We start from the raw sequence: 22,008 nt of genomic DNA, 5'->3' as shown, positions 1-22,008 counted from the left end.
ACTCCTGGAAAGAGGAAGTGAATGCTGGCAGGATGTTGGAACGTAGATGGGCTTCCCTCTGAAATGCAGTGGAAGTAGAAGTAAAATGTAGTGCAGAATGGAATATAAATGAATAACCGAAGTAAAATATGAGTCCCTTAAAGTTACTACAGCCGTCTATGTGCTCTACCAACAGGATTGATATATTGTTCATCTCGGTTGTGTGGTCAAATTCAGGATGTTTGTATTTGAACTTGGGGAATATTTTGTTCAGACTGGCTGGTGCCATGTTTTTTTGGATCGGCCTGTCTCGATGGCCGGGCTGTGCTCAGTACTTTGTCAAGATGGCTCTCAGTCTCTCTCTCGCTCTCTCACACAGATATCACAATTTCCATGACACGTTCTGTGCTGGTGTGAAGTGTAATTTGCACGTGATTTCTGGCCTGATCTGAGTCATTTACCATAGAGTGTTTCCTCACACACAGTTCAAACCCCTTACTAATATTCTTCTATATAGTACTGCTGCATAGTCCACAAATATAGACTAAATTAACAGGCTCACTCTTGAGGGTAAAATTTGGTTAATTAAGTAAAATACATTTCATGGTTTACCATTTGATATTGACGCAAGTTAACAATTAGGTTTGATACGGCATGACACAGGAAGTAACCTCTGGAGATGGTCCATACTTTAGATTACAAACCACTCCACTTCAGTTCAACTCAAGTGTACAATGATTGGGGTTTGAGTGTTTCGTGTTACAATGAGGCCTCTCTAAATCTACTGGATATGGAAGAGGAAAATGGAAACTCTCTGTTGTGGCCTCTCAGTTGTCTCGGGGGCTACCCTGGACCGAGGAGGGCATTGTTAGTGGAAGTCCTCATTAGATCGAGTCACAACTGGGCATCAGTGGCATCAGTGCATGACACCGCCTGGCAGAGCTTTGGGATATGCTTGAAGATACCAGTGCATGATACCCAGCTCGGACACAATGTCACAGAGAGGCTCTGTGAGGATGGCTGAGGTCACAACAGCTAAGGAATGTGACGACAGAAAGACACTCCACAGCCCGTTGTCTCTGACCTTACTGTGTCCCGGTACCAACGCATATCCGATCCCAAGCACACCAGGCAGACGCAGTTGACCCCATCTTTCTTTTGGCCCTGACTGAATGAACGGAAACGGCCAATCTTGGCTCAGGAACTGTACAATGAGGAAGCCATCGTGGTAGCGCAGCTAGGCACGTTGTGGCTGGAAGACTTTGAGAGGCGAAATGCAGCTCGGCTCAGGAGCCAAGAGGGGAAGGAAAGAGGAAGACACTGCAGAGCAAACACTATGAAAGATGGAAGACATTTTGGCTCAGTGAGCAGGGAAGGAAGAGAGGAGGGCAACATCAGTGACCTAGAGGGAACTCTGCAACCCTAATGAATCACAAATCACCTTGGAAAACACAATGCTTAATACCTTGTAGACTGCAATGGCATACACAGATGCAAAATTAATTCTACATATGTTATTCACTTTGTTGATGCCACACACACACACACCAACAGTTGTTGTAATTTGCCCTTTATCCCATCCGTCTGTTAATTCTCAGCAACAAAAGGTGTCCAAAAAGGGGAAACTGAGACTCCCATATTCTCATATTAGCTTCAGCTGAGCTACATAATACATTTTTGCACAAAAGAGGAAAGCAGACATCAACCTCCATCGCTCACTTTGGTTTCACGTTAGGACACGGCCAGTATGAGGAGGAGAATTAGAAGGGTATTGTTGTGAGATGGACTTGAAAATGATAAAAAAAAATTTCAGAGAGAGAGAAACAGACAGCGGCTCAGAAATGACCATCCTATATCACTCTGCTGAAGGATTCACTGGCTCAATCTCTAACTGTCATACAAATATTTAACCACCAGAGATCAGTACAACATTTTCATTCACTTCACTGTCACTGTTCACTCATTCCAGCATCTGACCAGTAGGTGTCACTAAAGATCCATTTATAATCAACCACTCTTGCTTGTAGAATAAATGTAATCTATACATACTGATTTTACATGTTTTAATTATTCTTTCACAGCGAAATCTGACCCTACATGACTTAATTAATTTTATAAGACAGATAACTGCCGTACCTTTTGGTGATTTTTCCATGGAACTGACTACAGCACCTGCGCTATGTTCATTGCTATTCTGCTATTGTGCCAAAAGATGTCGCTCTCTATCAACTAATAAATCATCATCTTGGTCAAAACACTGTTTTTGCCATAAGAACTGGTTTACCCAAACATACAATGCTGCAAGTGTAGCAAAAATGTGTATATCAACATTTTACAGATAAGCATTTAGATGCACGACAAGTGAAAATTAGTAACTTACAGAGCGTAGGTGAGGTAGGAACCTTTCTATGTCATTCATGTCTATGCCGTCATCTTCCTCAAACTTGGTTTTACCCATCCTGAAAGAGAAAATGTAACCATCAGGGATCAGTCAGGTCCATGGGATAATACTTAAGACATAACTGAGACAATATGGGATAATCCAAACATTACTGAAACAGACCAGGGAAGCATCAGAAGAAGCAAATACTGCTGAGAACAGTTTAAGACCCAGAGTGCAGATCTTACCCCTCTCTGTCGATGTGTGGCAGGTGCTTTGGCGTTCCTCTGAAATGCTTCCTGTGGAAATGGCTAAAGTCCAGCTTCTCTGGCTGCACGTCCCAACCTGCACCTCTACAACCAAGAGATGGATGACGGATAAAAGGTTAGAGGTAGCAAGCATCCATGCGTGTGCACAAGACAAGAGCAGAATGTTGCACACAGATGGCTTCCAATAAAATACACAGGGAAAAATAAGTTATCCTCAGGTGAAAAGTCTTAAAGCCACTAAAAAACTGATTACTTTTCTATAGCCTCACAGTCAGATGTAAAATGAGGAGAAAGAGATTCTTAGTTGGATTTATTAAGAGTTTGAAAGCTCTGCTAATCTGAGCCCCACTCACTTCAAACCAGTAAAAACCACAAATACATATTTCTCATTTTCAATCAGCAAAACTCTTTTGGCAGACAGAAGAAAGATGCTGATTGATAAAATATGTTTTCAGGTCCTTTATTTTCATTATTATCAGTTCAGTTTGTATTAACCTAGTATTATTATGTAAACACTGAAGAGGCAAACTGGGAAAACACACACACACACACACACACACACACACACACACACACACACACACACACACACACACACACACACACACACACACACACACACACACACACACACACACACACACACACACACACACACACACACACACACACACACACACACACACACACTATGACACCAGTTCTTGTCAGGCAATTATTTCTGATCGCTAAGAATACAAAAATTAAGTTCACGGCTAACCATCCCAGTCACTGTATTACATCAGAGTGCTGTAATGGATGTCTGGGCAGTGCAAGATATCATATCATGGAATTTCTTCTTGTTATTCACTGGCTCTTATACCAAATGTATTCTGGGTCAGGGCAGTGAGGTGGTGAGGTGAGTGTGAGAAGCTCCATATAACAATGTAAACTCACACTCCATTGGAAATCAAAAAAATGACCTGGGTCTCTGATCTTGGAGTAGTTTTACCACATGACCAATGGGGCTCTGAAACACATGGCTTAATACAACTGAAAGTGGTACATAGAGTGCATTTTACTAATGCTGAATTAGCAAAGATTTATCTGAACATTGAGCTGTTACGCCCTCGATGTAGAGGCCGGCCATCAGACTTAATGCGTATGTTCTGACTGTGTCCAAATCTCCCCACCTTCTGGATAAGTATTTCTTAAAGCTTTTAGTGATATTTCAAATTCAATTTGACCCAGCCTGTGCCCTCTTTTAACGTCAAGGGAATCCCATGTTCTCTAACCAAATAAAGCCTATAAGTCATAGCTTTCACTACTCTGCTGACTTTTGAGCCTTTTAAAATGAGAGCAACGCGCTACTCTGTTCCTTTTCCTCATTGACTTTAAGATGTTATGTATTTTTATGACTCTCTACAGGAACCAATTGATAAAGAGTACTCCACATGTTTTGTACCTTTTATTCTTTTGGGATAAAAACTTTGAAAATCAATAACTAAATTATAATATTTCTTTACAGGTATTATATGTAGAAGATGACCTCTGACACATTTGTCCAAACAGACTTATTATTTTACTCATACTGTACATACAGAGACATGGGGAACAGCCCTAACTAGAAGGCAGAAACGCCTCCTGATTAAAGTCCTCTATGTCCGTTTCTATCCAATAGTAAACCTGTACTACCCTCCACTTCTGTGTGCAGGGAGGGAGAGTTGCTCACATCACCCTCCTGTGCCTAAGTGCCTATGTGTGGCCTGATCTTAGGTAGCTGAGGCTGCCATGCAGCTGTTACCATGGCAACCCTGTCCTCCCTTCAGTGCAACTGATTTATGTCTCACTCATTTTCTTTCTAGATCGCCTCTACGTTTCAGGCCTGGCTCACATGAAAAATCATTTAGTCACACAGAAGTTAAGAAAAGATTTTAGAGAAGCATTTACACACAGACCTCACTTGTAAGACTAGATTTCAAGCATCGAGGCATAACGTTTTCAAAGGAATCAGCCAAGCCCCCAGTGGTTAGATGTAACATAAATGTGGCTGTTGACAGAAACACTAAAACAAAATACTTTTCATCATCAGCACAACAACCTCCACAGTTCAGCAGTGGAGGTTATTGATGAATTTAAACTTCACTTGGAATGCAGAGACAGAGCTGGCAGAGCCAACTTCCTAAAGGTGTATTATGTAAAGTGGTATTCCATGTTACAGTAGAAACCCACACTAAATGCCAGCAATTATCTGGGTCTTGAAGATGAAAGCTGTTGCCCAACAATGTCCCGTGATGCTGATGACGCCTGACACCAGAACAGAGAGAAGGGAGTGAAAAGCAGAACGGACGAAAGCAGAAAACCACAACATATGTTGGATGTGATCCTGATGTCCTGAAGAGGAGTGATTTTGAAAATCAAAACAACTGAATTGAAAATCATGCCCGCTATGCTGTGACTACACTCACAGCATTATCCAACTCCTCCCCCCTCGGCTGCAGACGGAGGTTCACAAGCTATTTTTGTTAGCTTTTTCAGTCATTATCATTTCCCTCTAATGACCAAAACCTGTTGGTAATAAAAGACCCACGTAGTCTCTCTGTTTGGCTGATCTAAGCAAACGTAAACAACGCAAAATTTGCGCCCTTGTTTTGGATAGTGCTTCCAATGTGGAAAGTCACTTCCTGCCCTTCACCTGCAGTAGTCGCCACAGCAACATTATGATGTGACGTCATGTAAACAAGTTCTTTAAAATTTGGAAAAGTGACCAAATTATCTAGACAGATAAGACAAGCAAAGTCAAACTGAGAGAAAGTCAAAGACAGTGAGAAATAATACTGGAAGTAAAAAAAAAAACAAAAAAACGTAGAAGTAAGAGAGCAAGAGTTAAAATACGACCCTCCAGAAACTATGGCTGGAATTCTGACCAAGACTGTACAATATATTCTGTGGCACCTACCCGTGTGAGTCCATCGTGTTGGCAGCCCATATGTCTGTCCCCAGGATGTCAAAGGAGCCATCTCTGTTCCCGTTCTACACAGCACCCAACGGAAAAGAAAGATGATATTTTCAGTATGACTTCAAAACAGCACCACTGGAACTACTACTCTTCAAAAGCAGATCCCTTTTTAATGAAAAACAAGGACAAATGTAGAGATGTCTAAAATCAATATACAGAGTATTATTTTTCTTTCTCTTTAATTAAAAATAAGTTGGTAAGCTGCTAAGCCTTGAGTTTTATTTAGTTGATCAAAAAGTTGGGGAGTAAAAGCTGCAGAGATATCCTGATGTTGGACACTACACTTCCCATAATGCAACTAACAAGCCCTCGTCATTAGACCCCCTTACTGGGTAAATGCCCTCAGTTTGTAACACTGACTCATTTGTCAGAAATTTGAGATTAAAAAGGCTCAATCTTGAGAAGACCCTGATGACATCATCATGACATCATCATGACACAACTGTTTTTACTGGCTGAGACGTGCTTCTCGTAATGAGCAAAGTCATTTCCATGAGCAATATTGGTGGAGTGCCCCTTTAAAATGTTATGGTGGTGAAGATTTGATTTGTGGTGACATATTAAGGTGCTTGTGGTCAAAGATGGCTTAAGACTCCCAAAGGAACAATACACTAAGCAGGATAGGAGTCACATGATAGACACACAGATATTGGTCCCCCCCAAGTCTCACACACACACACACACACAGATTTATCTGTACCTTGGCAGGGCCTTTGAACTGGTTGTTTCTGCCTCTGCTGCCGGAGCGTGAGCCAGATCCTGGCCTAGACCCTGAACTGGGTCTGGAACCTGTACTGCCGTTACTGCTGTGTTCCCACTCATCCTGCAGAATTAAGAGAGGAGATAAAGGAAACAGGACTGACTATTTAATTGAGATGCTGTGCGTTTTATTTAATTTATCTATAGTATAACATCAGCCGATTAATAATCTTACATTCAAGTTCCATCCAAGTTTTGGTACAGTTAACAGACAACACATGCCTGCGTTGGAGTGTTCGCTGCCTTGTTGTTTTCATTTTTAATTCATTTCATTCGTTTCAGAACATCTTGTCAAAGGACTGCAGGTGAAAATTAGCCAGCTTCCCAACAGTGGCACATTGATTTAGATGTGGATTCATTTGCATCATTCTTATAAATAAATAAATGACAATGAATAAGCTGGTTGGTTGGAGACTAGCGTGTCATATCTCCTGCTTTTACACCTGCTTTGTGTGCACATTAGCAGTGTAATAGCAGCATGTAATGTCCTCTACTGCTTAACACGAGGTTTACTTCAAAATCTGTGCAACGCTGTGGCTGTTGAGCTGAGATAAAAGCGCCCATTTCTGGCACCATGCTTGTCTCTGTTGTTGCTGGATTATTTTTGATCGGTGCTGGTCGTTTCACCAAACACTGCAAGGGAAAACATACCACAAGGGGGGCTGAAGCTCTAGTTTCATTGTGAAGTCTTGGATATTATACTTTCAGAAGCTGAATGTTAAAATTAACTTAATTTTGCTGCACTGAAAATTAATTTGATTATTTTTGGATTACTCTGCTCTCTTTGAACATCTCACCCATGCTTTTTCTCCCTCATCACTCACTTCATTATACTCTTAAGGGCATTAATACTAAGAGTAGCACACACACACACACACACTTATTTAGCAGAGTGACTTATAATTCATTTAGGGATTGTTCACTTGCTGTCTCTAGCCACACAATATCCCATGTTAGTTATTAAGAACATACTTTGTCTCCAGCAACCACAAGCTAGCTGACAAGATGTGAATTGCTTGAGGCTGATGGTAGAGTCTCTTCTAATCACACACTTGAACAGCTGGCGGAGAAGCAAAGACTAACCCGAACATACAGTAGTGAGAGCAGAGCAAACCTATGCTTAAATCAATGTGATGCTCCATTGACCAGAGGCTCTAGATGAGCACAGAAGAAGACAGTGCAACATGAAAGTGGCTGCAGAATCACACTGCAAATAACATTGGATACGTTACATGTGGCGAAAGTAAAGAATGTGCAATTGATTTAACATTTAAACAGGAAAATAAAGGACAAGAGATAGAAACAGATTTTTTGAACCAGCTGGGAATTGGGTGATGGAGAGAATACATTCTGAGAGGGCAAGCTCTGATTCTTTTTCTTTGCCGTAATTGAAATCCAATTCATTTCAAAGCACGAGATTGGAACCTGATACAAAACTGTCTTCAAATGATTGTTACATGAATCTGTTAAAGGGTTGCTTATATCCGTGATTTTTTAAACACAACAGTAAAACCAGCAGAACTTCAGTTATGCAGATTGTTTCAACTACATATCAAACACATGTTCACTTCTGAATGTGGTGCAGCTTTCGTGAATGTCCCATGAGATATAAACATAAAGGTTCATCTTCGTATTCACTTCAGCACCTCAGGATGGATGACAGGATATGGTTGAAAGTGAAATGACAAAGCTGTGGCATAAGCAGACACACACACTTACTGGTTTGGACGAGCCTCTCCCCCTTGAAGACGTCCAGCTTCCGTCTTTCTTGTTGTTACAGTCATCTGTCCACTAGAGGAGAGAAATGGGGGAGAAGGTGTTATCACTTCTGAAAGGGGTGTTTGTTTACATGTGAACAAAAGCCGGACAAAGTGAAGTAGAAGTAACTAATTGTACGTTTTTCCCTCCACAACTGATTAAAAATGGACAGTGGACAACCTGCCAGATGAGTGTGTGTTGACTTTCTCAGAGAAAACAGAACAGTTGCATATCGAGCTACAATGTTGGTGGATCTATCCCCACATTTGTCTAGGTTTTACATATACAACAACAGCGGCTGTTTTGTACCCTGCCTGCATGTTTTGGCAGATACAAACCAGAGACCCCAGCACTGAACATAACCACTGCTGCTAACAGATATGGCACTAATGAGAGCATGTCAACCCTTTAAGTAATGCGGCTCTGACCTGAGGCATCTTGCCACCATTGTCCAAGTCCAAGTCTCCATCCGTCTTGTCTCCCAGAAGCCCCTGCACCTGGTACTCCAGCACATAGCTGTCGATGAAGCGCTCCAGCTCCTCTATCTCCTGTGAGCGTGTGCTCCCAGCCTCAGACGATGCAGACGCCACTGAGGAGTTCTCCATGGCAACCAGCTCTGTGATGGGTGGAAGGGGAGGAGGGGGAGGGAGGGAGGGAGGAAAGTGACCTGAGCAGAGAGGAAGAGAAGAATACAGAAACGGGAGTAAGCTAAACATTCATACAAGGCTAGGGAGCTTCCATGCTAGTCATGTCCTGTGACCTCCAACAAAAACACAACGACGTGATGATAAGGTGAGCCACAGTCCCAGAGGAGTGGAACGATGAAGTTGTTTTCATTTCATTTTGCCCAAACACTTCTGGCAACAACAGCCTCATGAGTATGGCTGTAGTGAGCGATTTATCAGTTTATTGATTGAGAAATAATCAATCAGCAACTAATTTGATTATCTGTGGGAAATTATAGTATTCATTTTTCTCTATTTTCTGACATTTTATAGAAAAAGTTCCAGAAATAACACAAGGCATTTCACTCACCTTGCCCCCCCTCAACTTTCCAACGCTCAAAAAAGACACATGACCTCTCTGCTGTCAACAAACATCCAGATATGCACTGCTTGCTTTCATAGTGTCCAACAGAAAGACGTCCTGGTGTGGAGCTACAGCAGGCCCTGGTTGTGCTGCATTAAATCCATCTTAAGAAAAACCTGTGGCTCATCTCTTCTAACAACTCCCTGTGTTGTCACCATTCATATGTCCATTTCCCCTCTATGTTCTTCCACCTCTTCCCTGCTGTCCGTCTCTCTTGTTTGTGTTGTTGTGTGTGTGATCACCTGACCCCCGGCCAACAGGAGAGCAGCTTCCTGCCTGCCTGCCTGCCTGCCTATTGCTACTAAGCTCCTTTACATCATGGCTTGATCACCAGCCATGCAAAGAGGATTTATGGCCCTGGAGCACGCAGAATGGTATCTGCTGAGCCCTGGGGACTCGCTGGGGAGCCCGGTGCATTTGCAGCCAACAAGTCAGCCCCACAAAGTTTAAACCCTTTGTTTTGGTGTTGGCCACAGGGCTGTATGATGCAATGGTAATAAGGAATGCAATATAATAAACACTACCTTTAGGCTACCTTTACAAATCCATTTTTGCTGCAATATGTAGTATCTTGTCAAACAACAACACATCAAAGTAAGGAAATAATTTGAACTACCACTAAGAGAGAAATGCTCCATTGGAGGATCTGACCTCAGGGTCAACTACAGGCCAACACTCCTGTTCAACAAGAGCTTTGAACCTGAACCAGTCTCTTGGCACATTTAGGGACTAATGCTTTAATCTCTGCATACTATGTAGCAGGGTCAACATGTCCTAATCTGACCTACTGTGGTGTTAGTAGCATAATCCATATGTGTCAATAGTATAATCCATCCATATATTGATGCCTAGGCTTTGATCAACCTGGTGATTTACAGCGCGCTGGCAACAGAAGCCAGACCAGCTGAGCGCTGACTGAAGACATTTTTTTACTGTTAGGAACTTACAACAACCAATGGCACACGAGATGCATAAGCCTTATGACTCGGTATGCATTTGCACAAATACTGTGCGAGTATTGGTGCACACATACACTTGTAAATGCACTTATATTTCCATTAACTTTAACTTTTAACTTTTATTTAACTTTAACTTTTTTTTTTTTTTTTTATCTATTCATTACCGTTCCTACTCAGAGCTTCTAATACACAAATTTAAATTGCACAAATGTTCATAGCTAAAATTTAACTACCGGGCCAGTTTTTGTGTCCTGTTCCTCCTGTGCTGATCAAAAATCTGACCATTTATTTTGCATTTACTCAGCTCAAAAACCAAAGATCTCACCCAACATTTTAAGTCGTATCCAGCGGACTGAAATACAAACTCATTTAACTTCATTCATGTGTTGGTAGATGTGGACTGCAGTTCAGAGGTCTAGACCCAGGCTACAGTCCCTCCAAGTCTAAAGCAGCACCAACATCCTCGCTAAAGTCTCGTGAGCACTTGGCAGATCAACAAAAATCCCTAAACATTAATGTGGACACTTTACAGCTTTCACCTCAGTTCACAGTTGTGATGTGAAAATAGCAGAGCTTCATTAATTATGACACAGTTTCAATGAATGGAGCAGCATTCAATAATTGTACTCTCGATGTTTGCAACACTAGGTTAATTGATGCATATTGGTGGTGGTTGCAGCTCAGTCAGATGCCCTACTCTTGTCCTTGACGTGTAGTATAGAATTACTGCCTAAGGGGAAACTGCTGCCAACAGCTATTGATCAGTCCATTAATACAACTCTCTGGTTTTGACTTCAAATCTATAATTTTTTTGTTTTAGCCTCTGTTTTACACTTGTGCTTACTGTGCTTTGCCCTCAAATCACCAGGACTGTGCATGCATTACAGTCAACCCAAATATCATCAATATCCAAAGTAAACACTAGTTTGGTCTCTTTATCATAGACACCTGACTCAAAGTCCTTTCTATCCTGCTGTGTTTCACAACACATCATTCCAAACCTGCAGTGCTTTTTCTAATTAGCTGCTTTGCTTTCACGACGGGTTTAACTTTCAGCTTAGTAACTGTAATATTAATGTTGTTCTGGTGGAGGAGAAACAAGTTTTCCTTCCTAACATCATAATAGTTTAATGTTCCACGGTAGCACAAGTTTTCTCACGTGAGAGTCAACAACCCAAACTACCGTCATCCCTCTAGGGTGCAAGAGACAGGCGGAGATTGGGCAAGGATTTTATCTGACCCAGACAAAGAAAAAGCCTCTCTTCTAAGCATACATGAGAAAAACAAACACAAAGGAGGACAGCAGCCTGGTGGGCCCCTCCGATCTTTGACTAAACAGAGAAACGGACTATGCAAGGTCAGAAGCAGAAATAGCCTCACAAGGCATCTCACATTTACCAAACACAACGCTCCTCTTGCCAATACACACGCACACTGTAAGGCAAAGCAATGATACGAGCTCTCACATTACAAGATACTGATGAAAATGATGAGGGGAAAGCATAAAGATTAAAAATATATTGAATACTCATTTTTAGTAGGACTCATCTTTAGCCTTTCACTCCATACTTGAACAAAAAAAAAAAGAATGAATTAGAACTGCAAATAACGATTATTTTCATTACTGATAAATCTCTTTATCTTCTTCTCAGTTAAGGGAAAAGTATGCTAATTTCACATGTCAAACGCCTATAAGTCTTCAAGTTGTAGTTGTATAAACCCCTTAATGTGATGTACTTTGAGTCAGCGCCACTTGGGGATGAAGACTACGAGCTTGAAAATGAAACTTTGGTGGCTACAAGCATGAGATGCCCAAATCTCCACCAACCTATTAGCAGTCAAGTTGCACAGGAGCCAGGTTCTCGACAAGGAAAGAAGACGAATGTGTGGAATTAAAAAGATTCTATATTTTCTGCAATGCTGCGATGATTTTGATACAACTGATCCCGAGTCTGACAATGCTATGGAGGTAAAGTTCAAAATCCGTTGATCTTTCAATCAATTGTTTGGCCAATTAAATTTCAGAAAATAAAACAAAAATATATTAGAAGATGAAGAAAACCAGCAAATATTCACAACTGAGAAGCAGGAACCAGTGAACAATAGCTTAAAAAACATAAATCCATTATCAACATCGCCAGCAATCCATTTTCACTTGGTCATCACAGTGTTAAGATTTATGTGGGTTTTCTGTGGGTTTAGGCATTGTCCGACTCTCCTTCCTCTTCTCAAGCTACATCTTTCATTCACCCATCCACCCCCTGCTCCTTCCTGTCTCCTCCCTTTTGCTCTCCCTCCCTTCACTCTGCCAACTGTTACAACAAAGAACTGCCTGCCCCACTGTCCTCGCCACACTTTTAGCCTCATTGTTGTGCTGTAGCTGAAAAATTGGCATATTCGTCTGCAAGACTCGTGGGAAAAGTTTACTTCTACCCCTTCTAAAATATCTTGCTCTGGGAACATCATATACACTGCGTGCACAATTATTAGGCAAGTTGTATTTTTGAGGATACATTTTGTTATTGTACAACTACAGTGCTCTTGGTCAATCCAAAATGTTAACAAACCCTCAAACCTGAACATTTAAGTAGTAAAAGTGAAGTTTTGGCTTTCTTAAGAGAATATCTATACGTACACCATTATTAGGCAACTATTAGTGTGCAGAATTATTAGGCAACTAAATGAAAAACAAAGATTTTCCCATCTCACTTGTTTATTTTCACCTGTTAAAGTGAGAATAATAAACAAACTCAAAATTTACAAATAAACATTTCTGAAATTTAAAAAAAAAAACCCTCAGTGACCAATATAGCCACCCTTCTTTTCAATAACAGTCACAAGCCTTCCATTCACGGAGTCAGTCAGTTTCTTGATCTGGTCAGAATCAACTTTTTGTGCAGCCGCAACCACAGCCTCCCAGACACTGTTCAGAGAGGTGTACTGTTTACCTTCACTGTAGATTTCCTGCTTAAGAAGGGCCCAAAAGTTCTCAATAGGGTTTAAGTCAGGTGAAGAAGGGGGCCATGTCATTAGTTTTTCATCTTTAAGGCCTTTACTGGCCAGCCACGCAGTGGAGTACTTTGATGCGTGTGATGGAGCGTTGTCTTGCATAAAAATCAAAGTCTTCTTGAAAGATGCAGACTTTTTCCTGTACCACTGCTTGAAGAAAGTGTCTTCTAGAAATTGGCAGTAGGTCTGAGAGTTGATTTTGAGTCCATTTTCAACCCGAAAAGGTCCAACTAGCTCATCTTTAATAATACCTTCCCATACCAGTACCCCACCTCCACCTTGCTGGCGTCTGAGTCGAAGTGGAGCTCTGTGGCCGTTACTGATCCAACCACGGGCCCATCCATCTGGTCCGTCAAGAGTCACTCTCATCTCATCAGTCCACAAAACCTTTGAAAAATCTGTCTTCAGATATTTCTTGGCCCATTCTTGACGTTTCAACTTATGTGTCTTGTTCAGAGGTGGTCGGGTTTCAGCCTTTCTTACCTTGGCCATGTCTCTGAGAACTGAACACCTCGTACTTCTTGACACTCCAGGTAGGTTGGAGTTGTGGAATATGGCAGCACTGGAGGATAATGGGTTCCTGGTAGCTTCACGTTTGATTCTTCTCAAATCTTTGGTGGTTAATTTGCGTCTTTTCTTCTCGACACGTTTCTTGCGACCTTGCTGACTATTTGCAACAAAACGTTTGATGGTTCTGTGATCACGCCCCAATATCTTAGATATTTCAAGAGTGCTGCATCCCTCTGAAAGACTTTTTACAATATTTGACTTTTCAGAGTCAGTTAAATCTCTTTTTTGGCCCATTTTTCCTGAGGAGAAGAATCTGCCTAATAATTATGCACACCTTGATATAGGGTGTTGATCTCCTTAGGCCACACCCTCCCTCGTTACACAAATACACATCACCTGATATGCATTAAATCCAATAAGGATTCAAGTTTATACAGCTTGGAGTTGGAAATTATGGATAAAATGATGATATGGTCAAAATAATCACTTGCCTAATAATTGTGCACGCAGTGTAGTCTTCTCCATATTTATCAAAAGGGGTGGTGTGTTCAGATATCCTTAGTTTTCAGTCAACCACAAACACTGAACACATTACACGCCTTTGTAAGACTGAAGGAAACACAAAGTAGTGGACTGAATGGTGCACTAAAACTAGGTGCTTGGATGAAGGTGACAGCCAGTGACACCACAGGCCGACAGAGAAGGATCGAGACTGCAAAATGTAAAGCAGCATGCAGTACAGTATAACCAAGCTGAAGACTGTGCCCACAGTCCAGTGCCATCCGGACAGATATTATACTGGCCATACAGTCACAGCATGGCACTGGACAGCACACTGTTTCTTTGTTTGAAAAGCAGACACAAATGCCAATCTACACCATCCGTATTTTGTGGTAAGATAAATCACCAGACAGCACTCATGCTACACTATCTAGAACAAACTCTGATGCATACATGAATGGAAAGGGGGGGGGGAAATGCTTTTAAATTATGGAGGACACTTAAAGTCTCCTAACAAACCATTTGTGCTGATCACAGCACAGTAAAACACAGTAATACACAATGTGTATCTTAAACAGTAAAACAAGCAGAGGGATTTGCAGCCTTTGATATAGTTACATAACAACCAAAGAGTAAGAACCATAATCCCGACAACCCAGACAGAGCAGAACATGAGACCCAGTCTCCCCTGTCGGTGTCCAAGTTAAGTTTGTTCCCACCCCATGCAGTGAGAGCTGCTAATGCGTCTAATCCGGTCTACTACTGACTGGCTGGCTGTCTTAACAAACTCACACTTGGGTTTAAATATAATTTGGCGTAATCTATTTTTGACAGCAGGATATCAGCATGTTGTCTTTGAATCAATCATTCAGATGACATATTGGCCAGTAGATATGAGTACGGCAAGCATGTTAGCAAATAGGTTAACTGATATAGCAGATAACAGTGGATTTTGCTGCGTTACTGTGATTATTTGCAAACAGCACAATGTCAGAAAAAACTGTTAGGACTTTTGTGTATATACACTATGTCCACTTATCCACTGGATACATGAAATTCAGCTCTGAAAAATTAAGTGGCACTGCAGAAAAAAGAATCTATGCAAAGTTGCTGCTAGCTGACAAATAAAACCTTTAAATCTTGAATCTCGTTTTGTATGATGTTCATATTTTCGAACACATATCCACAGTGGAGAAAATAGTGCCAGATGAGACGAGATGAGATTTTGATCAGGTTTGGGTAGCTGCTCTTTTTTTTACAGCATGAAGTAAATACTTGCAATTTTCAGCTTCACTCCAGCAGCGAGTCGAAGTTTGCTTTTTGCTCCAATCACTCTCAAAGCTGTGAAAAAACAGTTTTTATATAGCCGGTATCAATCAATTAAATTCCTTGTTCGACCATGATCCTATTCCTGCAGAAAGCCTCAGGCCATCCGGAGCGTCATTGCAATGTGAAAGTAATGTTGCAGAATACAGGACATCAAAAGTCTCTCTTCTTTGTCTTGAGAAGCATGCAGAAACAGGTGGTACACATGCAAGATGCCAAGACAGCGCTCACCTTCAAATGGTAATGTTCAAAACCAACCACAGCCACAAATCTAGATGGGACTCAGACCTGAACTTCAACAGCCCCATTACAAGAATTACAAAGTCAGCCCACTATCATTTACTGAATATATCAGGGATTAAAGGATTTACGTCTCAGCAGGATTTGGAAAAACTTGTCCATGCATTTATCTTCAATAAGCTGGACTTCTGTGACAGTGTCTTTAAAGGTCTCTCTAATGAGTCGATCAGATAGCTACAGTTAATACTCGCTAAGACCAAGAAAATAGATCATATTACTCCAGTCCTCAGACCTGTACACTGGCTTCCTATCAGCAAAGAACTGATCTCAAAATACTACCGTTGCTTTGTAAAAGCACTGAATACATTACATCTAATCTGCTGCTTTGCTACGAGCCACCCAGACCTCTCAGATCATCTGGGATAGGTCTGCCTTGTGTCCCCACAGTCAAAATTGAACAAGGAGAATTGACCTGCCTTGTTGCTGAAATGATAGAACAGATATAGTTGCTTTGCCTTGCCTTGAAATACATGCAAAACACACAAAACTTCCCCAGCTGTTAAAGCAATAGTACCTGTAAACTAGAAAATGGCATTTATAGAAAGTTATAGCAGGTGCAAAGTTCAACGCTGCAGAAAAATAAGGAATATTTGTTCATAGAGCTAAAATTACAAACCAAAGTCAAAGGACTCAGTTGTAGTCCCCGCCTCCGACTCACTGTTAGAGGCTATTGTAAGTAAATGTATTTACTCATACAGGGGGAGCTGAATGGCCTGAATCTAGGGGAACAGACCAGTAGAAGATAGCCTGCACATGCCACAGAGGGGGGTCCAAGGGTATGTGCATGTGCATGTACACATAAAACAAAACAATAGCCCCATTGTCCCCGTGTGCCCCTGTAGTGACCTAATGGGAGAGGATTGGGCATGTGCGACACTGAGCGGAGCTGTCAGAACAATAACCCAAACAATGCTATTCTGTCCAGATCCACACTCACAAATACAGAATTCTGGCAAACATGTGAGGGTGTGTAATTCAGCTCACAGGGTTCACAACATGTATGGAGTGTAGGTAGAAGTTGTGAGGCCTCAAAGCAGAACAAAAGCGAAAAGAGGGGCAACAAAGGTTAGTGTTCTGCAGAGCTGTGGCCATCATTGGTTAGTTGGTGGGTCGGTGAGTTGAAAACATGAGATGATGACAAACAAGTAACTGAGAAAAAAAGGTCAACAACAAAAAGACCACAACTGTGAATAGTCCTACAATTGCTTGTTTGAAAAAAAAAAAAAAAGGCTATGTAATTTACTAGGGAATTACTCTGCATTACTGCACTAAGCTGAAGGCCTTATGTTCTCAGGCACCACCTGATATCTGTCCTGCTACAAAGCTACTGTATGTTTTTTCCTCAATCACGACCCTCGTGATCTCTTTCTCTCCTCATTTCCTCTTTTCCCCCACTCACTCATCCGTGCACTTCAGGCACCGTAATGAGCAGCAGGTTCCCACTGAAACAAGGTTGGATTTCTGCTGCGCAGGCTGAGTCAGGGTGTTCCACTTTTCTGCAGGCGACTCCCACTCTCTGCGTAACATGCAGCTGTGCTTGCTCCTCCTCCACATTCTTCTAAACACTGCATGCGTACAACTGGGTGTGCGTCAGGGCCTTAAACACTACCCCTTCTCTTAGCGTTAACTTTAACATGAGGCATAGAGGTACGCGTTGTATGCTGCTACTCAAATGAGCCTTGGCATCATTATTTGGTACTGGTACTCTGGGGTCATTCTTTTTTATTTTCTGTCAATGTTTGACCCATGATCAAGTTCACAGCCTCAATCAACATCATATCAATGCAGCACTCACATGGGCTGGGAGCGCAGATCGCTGGGGTGATGACGGTACACTGACTCTGCTTAGATGGATAAATAAAGCTCGTTTAGTAGTTTTTGTATTTCATGGCCAGCCATTTCACAGAGAAAACCACCGATTGGCTCAGTTTAATGGGAGAGAGGGCCGTAAGCAAAATGCTACTTTAATTTCACGGCCACCTCTGTCCTGAGGTGATTAAGCAATTCAGTCATCAAGTACGCATCAATGCAATTACAAGGTTTCGATAAAACCTGATTATGTCATGACTCATTATAAAGTCGTGACAAAATGCAATATTTCACCTGAGGATCTAAGAATTGTTAATCTAAATGAGATCAACAATATCTTAACACTACATCAGGCCACTGTCAAAACATGCAATATGTGTGCAAGATTAGCAGGGTCAATTACTGACAGCCATGACATGCCACATCTTTGCTTGATTCTGCGTTAATAACTACTAGTGGATGGTACAATCTCACAAGTGTTAACATATCATCTAGGTTTCTATATTAGTTGAAGGCTTGTTAGCTGTGTCACCAGATGTGTACACCTTTAGTGGTTTCTCAAGCTTGAATCCTTACATACACTTCTATACAGGATCTAAAATTTCCTGCAAGCGTAGGCCCACATTTAAACACTGGCACAGACGTGTCATTCTCCACACTGGAATTAACTAAGTATGCCTCGGCAACGTGTGAGAACAAAATAGGGCAATGATAACATTCTATCCACTAACATTTAATTCATTCAGCTAATTGATTTTTAATTAATGTACACATTTTACACAGTCACAGAAGGTAAAACAAAAGGCAGAGTTTAGCTGCCAAGCACTTAAATGATAATACAATGAATACAGGGTTCAGGATGAGACACTGACAGAACCTGACTTGCAACTAGGCAGACTAATGAATTAGCATGTGCCTCCAGTTGAGGCGCCACAGTAATGCAAGTTACTTGTTAAAGGGTCGTAAGCTGTAAAGATAAGAACACGTTTTCCTCTTGGCCGAAAAAGCTGTCTGTCTTAAGATAAAACATGCAAATTTGGTCTTGCTTTTCTGTATCAAAGTGTGGCAAATCTTTACACATTCAAGTCAGGAGCGTCTCTGCTGTTCGACCTGTGGTGGCACGCAAACACTCCTGTACCTCACTAAAGTCCCTCTGATCCAATCAGTCTCTGAACAGCAGGAATCTCAGGAATGTTATGAGCAAACTTGATTTAAGTATCACCTTCATGGCCAGCACTCCAACAGAACAAGCCACTTAGTTTTGAAAGTCTGTAAAGTAAATACATATAACTGTTTTATTTTTGAGTAGCAAAGACAAGTTTATTCCAGCATACACTCAGCATGTTTTAGCTTTGTCCCATTGGGTATTCTATTTATTAAACATAATACAAACCATTAAGCTTAACAACTACATGTCTCTGCTTGAACTGCTTCAGTTTCCCTAAGAGATGGCAGATCTCTCTGTAACATAGGAGCTGAAGGTATATCTGTGATGTCCTGCCACTCTTTGTTGTTAGGGTCAACAGCTGACAGACTGCTGAACTGCAGCAAGCTCAGCTCCTTTCCGGAGCAGTGTGACATCTAGCTAACATTTTCTACTGCTAATTCCTGTCATTCCTGCTCAGCAACTACAACATTACATGTGTGCAAACAAAAAGCTTACAAATGTGACCATAGTAAGTACCCATATAGTGTCAATCATTATCTTTGGACAGTTTTCTTTCCCCATTTTGCACTCCTATAACCACGCCCATGCTGTCTGGCATGCTAGCTAGCACTGGAAGTATCCATTAACTAGGTGGTGCATCTTGACAGGACGTTTAGGGCTACGTTGTCCAAAAGAGAGCACCATGATGTCCCTGTCAAAGTAACAAAGCCACATCTGGAGGCGCCTCCACACCCTGGCGTGTCTGCCCGCGCATCACCGGTAACAATGGTGACGCAAGCTTTGCGGCTAACCAGCCGGCTAACGTTAGCTTGATCCCAGTGCAACAGTAAACAACAGGCCACGCAGGACAAATTCAACACGCCGTCCGTCTACTGTGCTATATCAACAGGTCTGCTGGCTGAGGTCAAAGCGTAAGCAGGTCACCCCTCACTCGCAGCAAACCCAGCGCATCTTATAAAACTGTTATGTGATTACCACGGTTATAGCACTCCAACCGACAGACACCTTCACCGGCTTAGAAATAAGACAAATCCTTACCCGAAGAGTGATTCTGACTCCTGGGGAACCCGGGATCACCTCCTCAGATCAATTCCGCCGTGTCATGGGTGTGTTTCTCTGACAGAAAAGTGGCAAAGAGGATTAGCCGTGTAGTGGTAACTCCGACGTCCCAGACTAAGGAAAAAGGGAATGCAGGAATGTGACGTTCAGTCCGGTTTGTTGGCTGCGTTGACACGTGCACTCTAGAGTGAAGCACTGTGGGAAACAGAGTTCTGTAATAACGTGAGCGTTGCGTTGAGTAGTGACTGGTTTGCGTGTTGCCTCCCTATCTGCTAAATACTATTGATACAGCACTAAAATTAAATTCAATTAAACGAACTATGTCCACAACACACGTCCTCTACATTTTTAATTTAGAAAAACTGACTGATCCATCTGATTAAGGTTTACATTGATCTTTGTCGTGTAAATCAATCGTGATATCCCAAAAAGGTATTAATCACAGTGATGTAAATTACAAAAAATATGACTCTCCTATTCATTTCTCTAAATTTTATATATATATAAAAAATCACAGATTCACTGTAATAGTATCACCACCAGCAGAATGATTTTCAGATTTTTATCCACAAAACAGTTAACTGTCTACATTGTAAAATGGGAAATTAGCATAAAATACATGTAAGACTCTTTAATAGCTGTTTCTGCCTATTGGTTAAAAATGATTACATAAAAAATTAGGAAAATGTGCAAAGTGACAGTTCCTAAACTGCTGGCAAGAAGTTCCATTCCTTCATGGCTGAAGCCACCAGTAGCAGCTATTGTTGGTATATTTGGATCACTAACTTTCCTTTATATTTCATGCCTGTGGAATTTAAATCCAACTTCCATTCTCATCTCCCTAAATAGTAGTTCCACTCATAGTTAGTTAAGTAATAAGTAGTTAATGGAGTAGTTGGGTAATAGAACACAGTAGGTAGGTTATACGGCAGATCTGAGGTGTGAATAGAGAATGAATGCATATTTTGGCACTATATATGTTCATCAGACAAACTATTTTTGCTTCATTTATATTTCTAAACCTAAAATCCTGTCCTAATGACTCATAGAATTGCACATGTACGTAAACCAGGAGCATGGCTGTGGTTACAAATGACTGTCTTAGTTAGAGCCTACTGAGGGATCTTTTCAATGTAATCATGACCCCTTGTGGAAGATGAGAAAAGTGCAGTTGGAGGAATAAACTGCTCCACTGTCTGTTTTTTCCTTGGTGTTGGTGTGTGATTCTGTGGATCTGTACATATTATGAATATGGATACCACAGGGATTTATCAGGGTCCTTATTCAATATGGTCGACAGCTGGAAGATAGAGCTCAGACAGATTAGACAGATAGACCTGAATATAAACACCACACAGAAAACAGGCAGCTAGAATGACACATAAAGCGGACAGATGAACTAAACTCTGGATTAAAAGACAGGCAGCTTTGCCTGAAAGTGAACCAGCGGGTTGACAGACAGCTGAGTGGAAAAACTTCTCCCCCTGCTCCAGATGGCTACAGAATATGTTCACCACCACAGTCAGAGGCTAATTAACTACCATGGTGTGATGGAGACTCCTGCAGGTTACTACACCCCCCGCACCCTCTTCTTTTTTTCCTTCTTCTTCTCGTTCTCACTTTCCTCCCCACTCCCTCGCCCAGTTCTATATCTATCCTTAGTCATCCCATAATTACTTTGTTGTCCTCCTCACATCACCCTCAGCACCGCAAGCCATTCACCCCTCCGTTTCCCTCCCAAATGGCTGTGCGTTTTTCCCTGTGCAGATGCTCCACTTCCCATCATCTCTTCTCACATGAACTCACCTAGAGTTTTATTTTTTCGATCTGGCAAATATTCTGAAATCTGCGCTCACTGTCTGTGAGCTGAGCAAAAATGTCTACTGTAAACTAGAACTTTTAAAGTAACACACAAATAGGCATCTGTTTTCAATAATGAGTCCACTGAAGTGCAGACTTGAAGCTTGTGCGAAGCTTAGGTGTAAAAGTTGGTAACATTCAAACTGACTTGCTTTGTTGTCAAGGAAAGTTGAAACTGCTTTATTATTTCAGTGTTATAATTGTGTCAACACTTGTTGCGGTACACACACTTTGAAAAGTTGTTCATAAAAGTTAATCCATTAACATTATTTGTT

The 22,008-nt window shown here is 41.4% G+C and overlaps 1 protein-coding gene across 3 annotated transcripts in view; it reads right to left on the bottom strand.

The window, feature by feature from the left end:
* Window positions 1-8,756, bottom strand: part of ctif (CBP80/20-dependent translation initiation factor) — a 42,090-nt gene extending 33,334 nt beyond the window's left edge. For all 3 annotated transcript variants that reach the window (XM_070850784.1, XM_070850785.1, XM_070850786.1), the window contains exons 1-6: window positions 8,572-8,756; window positions 8,105-8,176; window positions 6,327-6,449; window positions 5,567-5,640; window positions 2,608-2,712; window positions 2,360-2,438 (exon numbers count right to left, since the gene is read on the bottom strand). In XM_070850784.1, coding sequence (XP_070706885.1) covers window positions 2,360-2,438; window positions 2,608-2,712; window positions 5,567-5,640; window positions 6,327-6,449; window positions 8,105-8,176; window positions 8,572-8,748 — 630 coding nt within the window. In that variant the 5' untranslated portion in view covers window positions 8,749-8,756. The remainder of the gene's footprint in view (window positions 1-2,359; window positions 2,439-2,607; window positions 2,713-5,566; window positions 5,641-6,326; window positions 6,450-8,104; window positions 8,177-8,571) is intronic.
* Window positions 8,757-22,008: the final 13,252 nt, after the last annotated feature.

The sequence above is a fragment of the Pempheris klunzingeri genome, chromosome 19, assembly GCF_042242105.1.
Source record: "Pempheris klunzingeri isolate RE-2024b chromosome 19, fPemKlu1.hap1, whole genome shotgun sequence".
In the NCBI taxonomy this organism is placed as follows: domain Eukaryota; kingdom Metazoa; phylum Chordata; class Actinopteri; order Acropomatiformes; family Pempheridae; genus Pempheris; species Pempheris klunzingeri.
Note: the sequence above shows the minus strand (reverse complement) of the source record. Positions and strands in the feature narration are given on the sequence as shown.